This window comes from Alligator sinensis, unplaced genomic scaffold (assembly GCF_000455745.1).
Source record: "Alligator sinensis unplaced genomic scaffold, ASM45574v1 scaffold1546_1, whole genome shotgun sequence".
Lineage (NCBI taxonomy): Eukaryota > Metazoa > Chordata > Crocodylia > Alligatoridae > Alligator > Alligator sinensis.
Genome location: NW_005842689.1, coordinates 100,022 through 113,152, shown reverse-complemented (window position 1 = coordinate 113,152; position 13,131 = coordinate 100,022). Strand labels below are relative to the sequence as shown.

The window sequence follows — 13,131 nt, the reverse complement described above, 5'->3', positions numbered from 1 at the left end:
AAGAGAGGGTGGTTGTGGGAGGCGTGGGTTACCCCCGCCATAATGGGCCTCCAGGTAAGTGGCAGGGCTGCGTGCAAGCCCTGCCCCCCCTCCCACCCCCTGTATAGCTGAATTCGTGCAAGTTAAATGCACGTATGATGCAACTGACCTGTATTAATTTTCTAAATTTTATAGATGCTCTGTGGGTCAGAATGGTTTGGCAGGCCAGATGTGGCCCATGGGACAAATTTTGTCCACCCCTGTTCTAGAACAAGAGAGAGATTCTTCCTGCTGCTCTCCCATCTTGTGAGCTGCCTTAGAAAGCTGTATAGCTTTTCTTTCAGTTTAGGAACATTTCATAGTCTGGCTGTGCAAAAGTGAACCCCCCCCTCCCCCGCCCCCACCCAAAAAAAAAAGGACAGCCCTGGAAACATGATCACAAGATGCTTCCAGAGATTTCACATAGGAATTCACAGTGTTAAAAGCATTCTGACCTGTTACGGTCTTTTTGCGTTCTTTGCAACATAACAAATATGCTCTATTTCTATAGTCAAAAAATGCATGTAACACAAGAGTTGGCATATTCCAAGGGGTACCTTGAGTCTATAAAAAGGCTGAGAGCTTCTGCCCTAATATATATTTTTTTGCAGTGGTTTATTCGGTGTATGAATGTCTAATCTATATTTTACAAGCCTATAAATCCCAAGAAACAAAAATAAAAATTTAGTGTGTGGAAATCCAAACAAGGATGAGGAATTACTTAATGCGTTTGGATCTGATGGGCAAAATAATTCTGATAAGATGTGGATAAAATGATAATACTAAATTACCATGTTCTTTCTCTCTCTTGTTTTTTTTAATTATTTGTAGCATAAAGTCTGACGTACAAGAAGAGCAGGTCAGTTGTTCTCCTTGCCTAATCTTCTAGATTTTCACCACAACTTCTTTCTTGGCACACAAACCTTTGTGTTCTTCACTCAGGAGTAATCTGTTTAAGAGTTTGCAATTAGAACAAGCTCCCCCTAGTGGAAGCTGCTTACTTTAGCAAAATAATTATTTCGGCTATCAGCCAGAGGACTTCTCTTACAGTACAATTGCATCCTAATAAAGATGTTGCCAGATTAGCTACATCAGTCAGGGGTCTGATTGTTATTTTAAGGAGTAGACCAAGCCCTATTGTCCAAATTAAATCTTTCTTCTACCCTGTAGAGATGGGTTCAGAAAAGAAACTACACAAACACATTTGGATAGCCTGTGTAGTCTGTCCACACAAATAATTTCACTCGGTCGGGTCTTGCCCTGTTTTAATTGTAAGCATCTTTTATTTTGTTTGCTTCCTTAATTTCAAAGCAGAAAACATGTCCAGTTATGTTCTTTCTGCCTTATCTGCCATCCCCAGAACTGAAGAGTCTGTGACTGAGCCTCAATGGACAGCATTGGATGAGTGCTGGCAATAAGGCCAGCTCACTCTGATATCTGGCACTTGCTCTGCAGGGCTAATGCTTGTGAATGTTATTTTTGTTGGTAAATTTAAATCTGATTTGATAATTCACAGAAAGCAGAAATTGCAAGTAAGATGATGCCATTCCTGTAGTCACTTCTTTCTAAGCATAAGCAATCATTAGAACTAATGCAGTGGTAGAGTGTTGCTTCATATACTAGCTCAGCGTTGTACTGGTGATCTAAAAATGTGAAATGAATGCCACAAGAGCCCAGCTGAAATAAGTGTCAGTTGTGGGGATCAGTGTTACAGGCACATGGATAAATGTCAAGGAAGAGAACAGGAGTATTAGGAGAACATCAGAGCTACTTATTGAATGAAGTTGGCATGAAGTTTGGTGTTCTTAACCAAATCCTCCCAGGCTGCACAGCTGGGAACATTTCACTTTAAACAATCCCCATAGCTCTGGGGAGAAAGGGATGTAGGAGGGTGCAATGGCTGAACTGAAAGGTTTACAGTCCCCTATGTGCCATAGAGACCAACTGAAGCACTGACGTGGACGTTTATGGACAGTCTGGAGGTGTGGCAGGGACACAGTCAGTGGATCCAAAGATCCTGTACAGGGTTGAAGCAGGCCTTACTGGTACTGCACTGGGGTTTTCTATCAGGTTAACCAAATTAAAGAATGTTTTTTTTTTCAATGCTTCATACTTGTTTTTCTTAAGGAGCCTGTTACTTCTGTCTGTGCAGGCACTTCATGACCTACCTTTGGATTAGTGGGGTGGGTTCAGTGTCCCACATCAGGATTCTGGTCCTCTGTGAGAAACTTGCAAATGAAGCCAGTGTTGGTTATACTCAGTGATTTTGTTTTCTGTCTGTTGCTGGACAGGCTGTAAATATTACTTCATAAACCAGCAGCACGCCTTGTGTTTTTTCTGAAAGGTCTGATGGAAGTCCTGTTCACATGGTTGCTCACAACAGCTCTTCAGGCAGGGAGCACATTTCTTAAGCAAGCTGCCTAGGGAAATGGAGGAGCCCTTTGTGAGGGTGGAGGGTCCCAGTTGCTAGCAGTAATGCTGAAGTGGAGAAAGCAGGGTGAGTAATACCAAGTAATTGTTTCTGTTTCTAATGATGTAGGATCAGCTCTCTGGACCTGAAAAGTTGCAGATATGTCAACTGTGCCAAGAAGAAGGCAGCCTAACCAAAGGAAAGGTATCCTATAATGGGGAAAATGAGGGGGGCTTGCATGCCTGCTTCAGACAGCCTAATGGCATATTTGTTCCCTGCCTCTAGTGATGTGGGGACCAGGAAATAAAAGTGCTCATAGGATTCCTCAAAGTGTCACTTTTTGTTTGGTGACTCCCCTCCCTCCCCCTCCCCCCACTTTCCCCAACAGCACAGTCAGTCTTATCCTTTGCTTGATTTTCCTGGTTTCTGCCAGAAAATCAGTCAGAATTTGAGACTGTGAATGTCAGCTTTCTTTTTGTTACTTTATTTTTCCCACTTTCTTTTGCTCCCTCCCTCTTCTGCCTCCTTTTTTGTCTTGGTTCCTCTTTTTGCCCTTGCTCTTTCTACCTGGTCATTTCTTCCCCCGCTATTTCTTTCTTCACACTTCTTCCCCTTCTCCCTCCTGTCCCAGCACTTTCCCAAAATTATGGAAATGATGCCAAATGAGCCTGACCTCAGCTAGAGGAAACAGAGTGTCAGTTAGATTAGCTTGCTTTTCTCAAGGCTGCCAGGCCACTTGTCTCATGTAGAGCTAGTGAACTATCCCCAAATGCACCGTAGTATGGAGAACCTGTACTCAAGGGAGATGGGGAAAGATCCTACTGTCCCCCACTCTGCTGTAGTGAAGAAGAGCTGTCAGCAACACTGGGAGATGTACCTAGTCCCTCCTGCAGTTGGCATCTTTGCCTGAGGACAGCAAAAATTTGTTGCTGGTTAGAGGGGACCTTTCATTGAACTGCTGTTTGCATAAAGGTGGTGTAAACTGTGCTCTCATCACGAGTACTTAGGATTGAATTTGAAAGGTTCCCCCGCCCCCACCTCATCTCCAAGACCTGAACGGAGGGTTCTGTCCATCCCTTGTAATCCCAGCAATATTGTTCTGCAGGAGACTGAGCAAGGAATTGCCTTCTTGTTTGTGTGGTGTTGGGCAGGGCAGGGCACTAAAGCAGCCATCAGTTTTCAGCAGTTTGGGTCAGGATAGGTCCTTTTAATAATTGAGTATAGATTTTTTTTTCAATTTGCCTTTGGGAAACATTCAAGTTAAGGTGTGCTAATACCACTGTTCTGTAACTTCCCAAGTGTATGCAAATGCTTGTTTTTCTGGGTTATATACACTTCTGTTGGGTGGCTCTGTTTCAGGCGTGTCAAATATACAGCCCAGGGACCAGATTTGGCCCCCCATGGAGTTGCTGTATCTAGCCCACTGGGCTATCAGCAGGCCAGCAGAAATTGGGGGCCTGGCCAGAGGGAGTGGCCTGCTGCAGAATCGGGAGCCTTTAGGCACTGGTGGACATGGTGATCGCCTGCAGGAAGGCAAGGGCTTAATACAGCTCCAGTTGTTCTCTGTCTGCTTTGCCCATTGCTGCTGCTGCAGCCCCAGCTTCTTGGCTGCCATGGACATGTGGTGGTGGTGTGGCAGCTCCAGGATGGGGCATGAAGTAAGAGCTGGAGCTATGCTACTTTCCCTGTGCCTGAGCCAGAGCTGCTACCAGCATTGGCCCATGCCCCATGTCAGAGCTAGAGCTGCTGCCACTGCATGCCCCAGGCTGGATCAAGCTCGCAAGGAGCCCTACTGTTCACATCCAGCCAAGGGCACAAGGTGGGTTTGACATTCCTCCTCTAGTTTGTTTATACATGTATATTTTTTAGGACTGTGTGAAGCTTTGGTCCCTGATTAGATTTGGTGGAGATTCGGCCCGATTTGGTGGCCAAATCTCCAAATCCAAATTGAAGTTTGCTGATGACACAAAACTCTGGGGTAAAGCATCCACACCTGAGGACAGGAGGGTGATCCAGGCAGATCTTGACAGGCTCATGAAATGGGTGGATGAGAACCTGATGCTGTTTAACACCGAAAAATGCAAGGTTCTCCACCTTGGGAGGAAAAACCTGCAGCATGCTTATAGGCTCAGCAGTGCTATGCTGGTTAGCACTACAGATGAAGGGGACTTGGAGGTCATGATTGACCACAAGATGAACGTGAGCCTCCAGTGTGCTGCGGCTATTAAAGCGAGCAAAATGCTGGCTTGTGTCCATAGATGCTTCTCAGGCAAATCCCGGGATGTCATTCTCCCATTGTACTCGGCCTTGGTGAGGACGCAGCTGGAGTACTGCATCCAGTTTTGGGCTCCACAATTTAAAAAGGATGTGGAGAAGCTTAAGAGAGTGCAGAGAAGAGCCACGCGCATGATCAGAGATCAGGAAAACAGACCTTATGATGAGCCATGGGACTCTTCAGCCTGGAAAAGCACAGGCTCGGGTGATCTGGTAGCTACCTATAAGTTTATCAGGGGTGCTCATCAGGATCTGGGGGAGCATCTTGTTACCAGAGCGCCCCAAGGGATGACAAGATCGAACGGTCGCAAACTCTGCCACGACTGATTCAGACTGGACATAAGGAAGAACTTCTTTACTGTCTGAGCCCCCAAGGTTTAGAATAGACTGCTGCCAGAGGCAGTTCAAACACCCACTTTGAACGACTTCAAGACGCATTTGGTTGCTTATCTTGCTGGGATCCTATGATCCCTGCTGACTTCCTGTCCCTGGGGCCAGGGGCTGGACTCTGATCCTCTGGGGTCCCTTCCAGCCCAAATGTGTATGAAATCAGGAGACCCTTTAATCTCTCCGAATCGGATCGGAACCCTCCAAATTGATTTGGAAAGATTCGGACAGACACAGCTTTAAATGTTTTTTCTACATACCTCTAGGTAGCAGGTGGCTCATGAGTGCTGCAATGCTGGGGTGCATGGAGTGTCCCACAGAAGCACAGGGGGCTCCCCAGCATGCTTAAAAGCAGACCCAGAAGTGTACCAGAAGTACTTCTGGGTCTGCTGGGGAGCGCACTGGGGGGCCCCCCCATGACCCCTCCGGCTCAGTGATTGATGCCTCCTGTGTTGGGGAGGACCGGGACACCCGGGGTCTCCCCATGGCCAATCGCCGAGCCAAGGAGGTGCGGGTGGGGGGGTAGAGTGTTTCCCTGGACGCTTCCTGGCAGACCCAGAAGTGGACCGGAAGTAGTTCCGATTCACTTCCAGGTTCACCACCAAGCACGTGGAGGACACACCCCCCCACACACACACACGCTCCTGTGGGATGCTCCATGCGCCCCAGCATCACAGCGTTCACAAGCCGTGCCTGCTACCTCAAGGTATGTAGGAAAAACTTTTAAAGCTGTGTCTATGTCCGAATCTCTGATTCTCCAAATCAGTATCCAATCTTCAGATTCAGCTGAATCGAATCAGGGATCCGAATCAATTAATTGAATCACTGTCACTGTCCTTGATTTGGGCCAAATCCATATCGAATAGGGCCTGCTTCGCACACCCCTAATATTTTTTGTACGTCAAAAGATTTCAGGGTTTTGCATATAGCTGCAGGTTTTCATTAGACTGTATTTACTAACATTTGAATGTTCAAGAATTGGTATTTTAAATTATTTTACTAGAAGTCTTGTCTTACTTGTCTGACAGACTTGCGAAACAATCTCCAGTTCAAAGTGAGCAAAATAGTATGAGAATGAAAGATAACAAGTTGCTTTTGTATGCAGTTCAGGATGCTTGCTCTGGCAGTTATGAAAAGAAGCTTTGGTTTGATTTTTTTTTTTTTTTTAAAGCATCTTGGTTGGTTGGTTGTTTGGTTGGTTGTTTTTAGTCTGGAAACTAGGAAAGGTGCCAAAGAACCCCTCTCATCCTTGGGAAAGGAATTACCCTTTTGTTGCTGACAAGCTGGGGGTTCGCAATGGCTGGTATCTGCCTGAGAGAAGAATGGAACCTTCTGTCCCAACCTATTATATATATATAGAGAGAGAGAGACTGTGCTGGCCTTGTGCACAGTAGGGAGGCACCAATGGATGCTTCACACTGTCTTTGTGCCTAGGTGACTGTCATCTCACTAACAGTAGGGGTTTTTTTCTCCCTCCTTTTTTATTCTTTTCTAGAACATTTGCAAGAACTGTGGTGGGATCTTCTGTGAGGCCTGTTCAGCAAATGAACTGCCCCTTCCATCTAGCATCAACCCTGAGTGTGTTTGCAACCCGTGTCACAAGCTGTTGATACAACAATATTCAACAAGCCCATTTGAGGATGCAGGACATGGACAGTGATGCACAAATAGAGCATGTTCGAGCCATAACTACTGTAACTTTTGCTCAGCTCTGGAGCTGTAATAGGAGCTTCTAGAGAAGAATCATTTTCTGTGCTTGTGTGGTCAGAAAAAGGAAGTACTTTTATCATACTTACAATCTTTCTCAGAACTGTAAACATTTAAATAACTGGTCTGAGCCCTCCTTAAGGAAAACACGCTAGTTTTCAGGCATGAGCTTGTCGCAGGGGTGGAGAGCTGTTTGGAGTCTCATGTCAGAGTAGCTTTAAGTTATGTAACAAAGCAATTGCCGGAAGAAGTAAAAATGTGAGTCTTCAAATCAGTAAGGGTCACTTCCTCAAGGAAGGCAGAATGAAACATAACTGAACATACAATGGTGATTTTGCTTGAAATACCTGTTCCTTTTTCCCTTCTGCCGTTAGCAGTTCTACTAAACTGATACTTCAGCCAGAAAAAAAATGCACTACAGAAGTGGGAATTAAAAAATGTATGTTGGCCCAGTCGTTTCTTGAGTTAAATCCCCCAGTGGCCACTTATGTTGGGCTGTGTGGAGTAACTTCAGAAGTTCCAAGAGGCAAGTTCTCAAGGGATTTTTCTTTTGTCATCTTTTGGAGGCCTGTATATGATATGAGAATTGAATGGCAACCTTTTTGCCCAGCATTGAATGTTTAAAAGTCTTCACAGAAAAATGTTCCACTTGTATTTTAAATACAGGGTTTAAAAGAAAATACCTTTGAACTTTGTAGTGGAGGCTGTCACCGTGATTTAGACTAAAAACACAAGATTTTGGAAGTTGTGACCATACTAGAGATTGTAAATCTGTGTTCTATCTTGATCTGATAATTAGAGTAACTTAATTTCTAAATATGTAAGTGCATAATACTACTCCATTATTTAAACCAAATGTTCAGGGCTAGGACTATGCATTCTGTCCCACCATACAGCTGTTAACTTTTAAACATTTTTTTGGTTAATACAGCTGTGTAAGAATAATATTATATCTAATTACTGAAGCAATAATAACCTGTTTTACTAAGAGGCTGTCAGAGTAAAGCCTGACCACAAGGTGGTGGTTACTAGCCAGTAGCTCAGAAATGTTAATTTGAAACTCATGTTCAGTACATTTTACAGCTCCTGCTGCATCAGAATATCAGGTAAGATGTAGAATCCTTTAAAGTGACTATTCCAAAAAGGGGCAGCTGCCTTCTAAAGTCTACAGCCATCTGTGGGAATATAATCAGACTGTCATAGTTTTTATTTGATGTACTTTTTACTGGAAGCTTAAGTTAAGCATTTGAGACTGCAGAATGTACTGTAACCTGTAAAGACTGATATATGTATATTTATATATGTGTTATCTGGGTGTTTGCATTTTTGTACAAAACTATTTTAGGAAAATGTGTTGTTTTTTTTCCTTAAAGGGGATTATTTAGAAATTATATTGGTTAGAATTTAATCTTAAAAACAGCACAATGTGTAGATCAGAGTTCAGCATGCTTGCTTGGACTGGTGATGCTGTTTATCAGTATGTACTCTGTTTTGACTCCACATGATGAATACAAGGAGGTAGATGGGCTTTTTTGAAAGGAGCTCTAACCACAGGCATTTGTGTATGGGACAGATCAGAAGATGAACTTGACATGGTTTTCCTTATTCTGATACTTTCCCCATTAGGATAGTAGTTATCCCCATTAGATTAGTAGTTAGAATAGATGTATTTCCCTGCAGTTGACCACATTCACTTAGAACGGGAAACAAGTTGTAAAAGACTCCAAATCCAAAGCTATTTTACCTCCAAGAATCAAAGTGGAGAAAATGCAGCTTTCAGATTTTAGCCTCTTTTTCCAGGCAGATAGTTCTTGTACTTTGCCATCCATGTGGAGTCAGGGGTAAATGGAAAAGATGCTAAACTAATGAATCTTTATCCTGAAGATAAGATTGCTTCTGGGTGGGTAAATTAATCAATGAAGCACTGTACCAGATTCCAGGACTGGAACCTGATATTTGAATTAAGTTAATTTTGCTTTTCTGGCAGGGTCACTTGGAAAATAAATTGAAATGTAAACAATGCTAACAGCCTCTGGGTATTAAACTGGAAGCACCATCATTCTTATGCTGACATGGCCACATTTCCCTTGTAATTAGCTCTAAGATGGTAGCAGATTAATTATCTTTATGCCTCCTTTACAGTCACAAAAAAGGAAAATATGCTGCTACACTTATTACATGTTAACATTGCAACTGAAGTCTTAATGCTAAAAGCAGGATCAGCTCATTTTATTAAATAAGCAAAAACTTTATGCAAAATCTTTTATTGATTTTGGGGTTTTTTTGTTTTTGTTTTTAAGGAGCTTATTTCAGCCTACAGCTATTACCAGTGGTTTACATATTTTGTTTGAAGCTTAAATTCTTGCAAGGAAAACATTAAAAAGGTAGATTACAATGTCATTTTGTTATGGCAGCAGCAGTTGCCTCTTCTGTGACTTCTAGTATTTGACTTGATTGTCGCCACTTTAAATACTGACTATTTTAATTTATGATGCTATACAAGGTAAATTATCCAAGCATGTTTGTTCAGGTCTGGCTTGAAAGTGTAGCTTTTGGGTTCATTCCTTGAAACCTGAGTGAGAGAGGAGAAGATGTTTTCTGGCACAAAATAAACTGCTTAAAAGCATCTTTTTACAGCCTGTGTTTATTTCTGTTCCACTTACCGATTTTTATAAACTGGAATGTATTTGTTTCTACTTTGAACAAAAAAGCAAGCTAACTTTTATCATTAACAGAAGACTTGTACATGACTGAGTATTCTGTTCATCAGTTCAGCTCCTTGTCTATGTAGTGTCACCACCAGCTTATCCTCAAGGTTATTAGTATAGTTAGTCTGAAGTTGGGTTAGGGAGGAGGTAGCACCTTTGAGAGAAACTGGTTCAGAGAGATACAAACTTTTGCAGATAGTAACCTACTTGGCATCTGACTAAGCATACAGCTAAGTAGGTTATTATCTGCAAAAGTTTGTGTCTGAACAAGTTAGTCTGTAAGGTGTCACCCTCCCTTATTTTCTGCCTGCTTGTATGTTTGTGTATGACTGACTTCACAGCCCCCCATGCTATTTTAACAATTTCAGCATCTGCTTTCGTCCATACAGCATGGAACCTGGAAATAGGGTCATCCATGCTATGGCTTAACAGTTGCCATTGGTGTCTGCTGAAGGCATTGTGGAAAACTCTGATGAAAACATTTTCAGGTTCGTCATTGCCAAATTCTTGGCTGTTTCTATTTTCTCTTTACTGACCTTGTAGCCACAAGCGGCAATGGCCTTTTGCCAAATCTTCATCAGCTACTTACTGGAAGGAACCTGACAGTCTGTCGTGCCTCTAGGATATCTCTATTAACTAAGAACAGCTGTACTTGCTCTTGCTATTCTGTTTTTCATAGATTTCATAGACATTAGAGCTGGAAGGGACCTCAGAAGATCGAGTCCAGCCCTCTGCCCCAGGGGCAGGAAGCCCCCCCAAGTCCCTTTCTTCTGTAGTGCTAGCCAGTGTAGCACTGCCGAGCGTATAAGCATGCTGCAGGTTTTTCCTCCCAAGGTGGAGAACCTTGCATTTTTCAGTGTTAAACACCATCAGGTTCTCGTCCGCCCATTTCCTGAGCCTGTCAAGGTCAGCCTGGATCACCCTCCTGCCCCCAGGTGTAGATGCTTTACCCCAGAGTTTGGTGTCGTGGGCGAACTTGGCCAGTCTGCTTCTGATACCAGTGTCCACATCACTAATGAAGATGTTAAATAGTGTAGGCCCAAGGACGGAGCCTTGAGGGACCCCACTGGTCACAGGGCACCACGATGATCAACTTCCGTCAACCACCACCCTCTGGGTCCTACCGCGGAGCCAATTCCCCCGCCAGCAGATTGTGGTGAGGCTGAGGCTGCAGTTAGCCAGTTTTGTCGAGAGGTGATCATGGGATACCAGATCGAAGGGTTTTTTAAAGTAAGGATATACAACGTCAATCTCTTCTCCCTTGTCCAGGTGATAGGTCATCTGGTCATAGAAGGAAATAAGATTGGTCAAGCAAGACCTACCTGCAACAAACCTGCGCTGGCTATCCGTCAGGATGTTGCCATCGGCCAGTCTGTTAAGGATGGCTTCTTTGATAATCTTTTCTAAAACCTTCCCCAGGATAGCGGTCAGGCTGATGGGCCTGTAGTTTACTGAATCTACTTTCTTCCCTTTCTTGAAGACAGGCATCACATTGGCCTTCTTCCAATCTTTGGGCACTTCACCAGAGCGTCAGGAGCTCTCGAAGATCTGTGCCAGGGGCTGAGCTATGATGCTTGCCAGTTCCTTGAGTACCCTGGGGTATAAACTGTCGGGGCCGGCTGACTTGAAAGTGTCCAGCCTCTCAAGGTGTTCCTTCACAAGGTCAGCTTCAATGGGGGGTAAGGAATCTCTCTCCCCTGGGCCTCCCTGTCCCATAGTGGGCAGGGCATCCCATGAGACTGGTGAAAGACTGACGCAAAGTACCCATTTAGCAAATTGGCTTTTTCCTGGGCATCAGTTGTCAGTTGCCCCATCTGGTTTAGCAGGGGTCCAATGTTGCCCTTGCTTTTCCTCTGGCTCCCCACATATCTAAAAAAGGACTTTTTATTGTCCTTGATATTTGTAGCTAGTTGGAGTTCAGTCGCAGCCTTGGCTTTCCTAGCTTGCTCCCTGTGGGTCCGGACCAGAGCAGAGTATTCCTCCTTGGAGGTGGATCACGTCCTCCATCCTTTGTAGGTCTTTCTTTTTAGACGCAGGAGGTCCATTAGTTCCCTGGAGAGCCAAGGGGGCTGCTGTGCCCTTTTGCTGCCTTTCCTCTGAGATGGGGTAGACTTTGCTTGCGCATCCAGGATTGCTCCCTTGAGGAGCAACCACTTGTCCTGAACTCCCCTCTCCTTTGGGTTGTGGCCCTTTAGGGCTTCCCTGACAAGCCTCCTGAGCTTGTCAAAATCAGCATTCCTGAAGTCGAGGACTTCTGTATTACTGACTGACTTGCCAGCTTTACGGCAGATGGTAAAGTTGATCAGCTCACGGTCACTGTCACCCAGCTTCCCTTCGATCGTTAGGTCGCTGATTTGGTCATCCCCCATTGCCAGAACCAGGTCGAGCAGAACTTTACCTCTTGTTGGCCCATTGACTGCTTGAGTCAGATAGAGGTCATCCACGCACGAGAGAAAGCTTCGCAACCGCTTGGATTTGGCCAAGCGCTCCTCCCACGAGATGTCTGGGTAGTTGAAGTCTCCCATGGCAACCATGCACCAGGAGCGTGCCGCCTCAGCCAATTCCCTGGCAAACTCCTGGTCAAGCTCTTGATCCTGGGCAGGAGGTGTGTAGTAGACTCCCACCATTGTGTCCCCTGTGCCATGTTCCCCACAGATTTTAACCCAGAAGGTCTCCAGTTGTCCACCCTGGGCACCAATGTCGGCCTGCAGGGACGTATAGCTTTCCTTGGCAGAGAGCTACACCCACGCCCCTTTTGTCCACTCTCTCTCTCCGTCTATATAGCCGTCTATACCTGTGGCCCAGTCAGGAGTTTTGCTATCTATAAATAGAAAGATTTGTATAGTGGCCTCTGAGCTCCAAGCAAACTAGCTTGGGAATCAAGAGCAGTATACAGCTGCATTAGCATAGTATTCTGTCCAGCTGAAAAGCAGGGATAAATAGCTCAGGTGGAGCACTGTGTTAATGCTGCTATCCTGATTCCAGTTCCAGAGCTAATTCTCTGGTACATCTACATAGCACAATGTTATGCACTATGCACACATGTAAAGAAATGCTGACGGCTCCAGTTATGAAGCTGAAATAATTCATTATTAATTTAGGAGGGCAGAGATAAGAGTATGACAATAAAAACTAGTAAGGCTGCATGAAACTAGATTAGCCCAATAGGGCTTTGGCACAGGTTACCAATATAATGTCAGAAATCTACAGAACGTCGTTGTGTCATAAAATGATGGTGTTTTTTAGAACAGCCATAGATTTCATGTTGTTTCAGACCTGCATGACTGTGACTTGCCCCTAGAGGGCCTGATGACAGTGATGAGCAAGAGCATAGAAACAGTAGCCAGGTGGAAAGTTTGGAGGGAGCCTCGTAGCTCACCAGGGGCCTTAAACACAAACCAAAAAAAACCAACTAAAACCCCTTTTGAAGTGAACAGGCAGCAGGGTGGGAGAAACGGGAGAGGAGTGGGGGCAGGGGGAGCCCAGATGTATGTGCATGTATCTTGTGTTGCTTGCTCTTGGGGTTCTCCTTTTTTGTACCCAGATTTTTAAAACTGGCAGATGAGGTTACAAGCAGTTAACTAGGATCCTGATTGCTTGCCCATCTGCCTGCTGAGTGAGAGTGAG

General features: G+C 44.5%; 2 protein-coding genes across 8 annotated transcripts in view; one reads left to right on the top strand and one right to left on the bottom strand.

Moving 5' to 3' along the window:
- RUFY3 (RUN and FYVE domain containing 3) overlaps positions 1-8,918 on the top strand; it is a 79,153-nt gene extending 70,235 nt beyond the window's left edge. For all 5 annotated transcript variants that reach the window (XM_025215947.1, XM_025215948.1, XM_006033981.3 and 2 more), the window contains 3 exons: positions 850-877; positions 2,558-2,632; positions 6,585-8,918. In XM_025215947.1, the coding sequence (XP_025071732.1) occupies positions 850-877; positions 2,558-2,632; positions 6,585-6,749 (268 nt within the window). In that variant the 3' untranslated portion in view covers positions 6,750-8,918. The remainder of the gene's footprint in view (positions 1-849; positions 878-2,557; positions 2,633-6,584) is intronic.
- GRSF1 (G-rich RNA sequence binding factor 1) overlaps positions 1-13,131 on the bottom strand; it is a 48,237-nt gene that overhangs the window by 4,589 nt on the left and 30,517 nt on the right. Inside the window, exon 10 of one of the 3 annotated variants that reach the window (XM_025215956.1) lies at positions 9,121-9,368. The exons of 1 other annotated variant lie outside the window; for it this stretch is intronic. The gene's annotated coding sequence lies outside the window, so the exon portion shown is untranslated. Of the gene's footprint in view, positions 1-9,120; positions 9,369-13,131 lie in introns of those variants that run through there. One more of the 3 variants, XM_025215954.1, reaches the window with a different exon arrangement.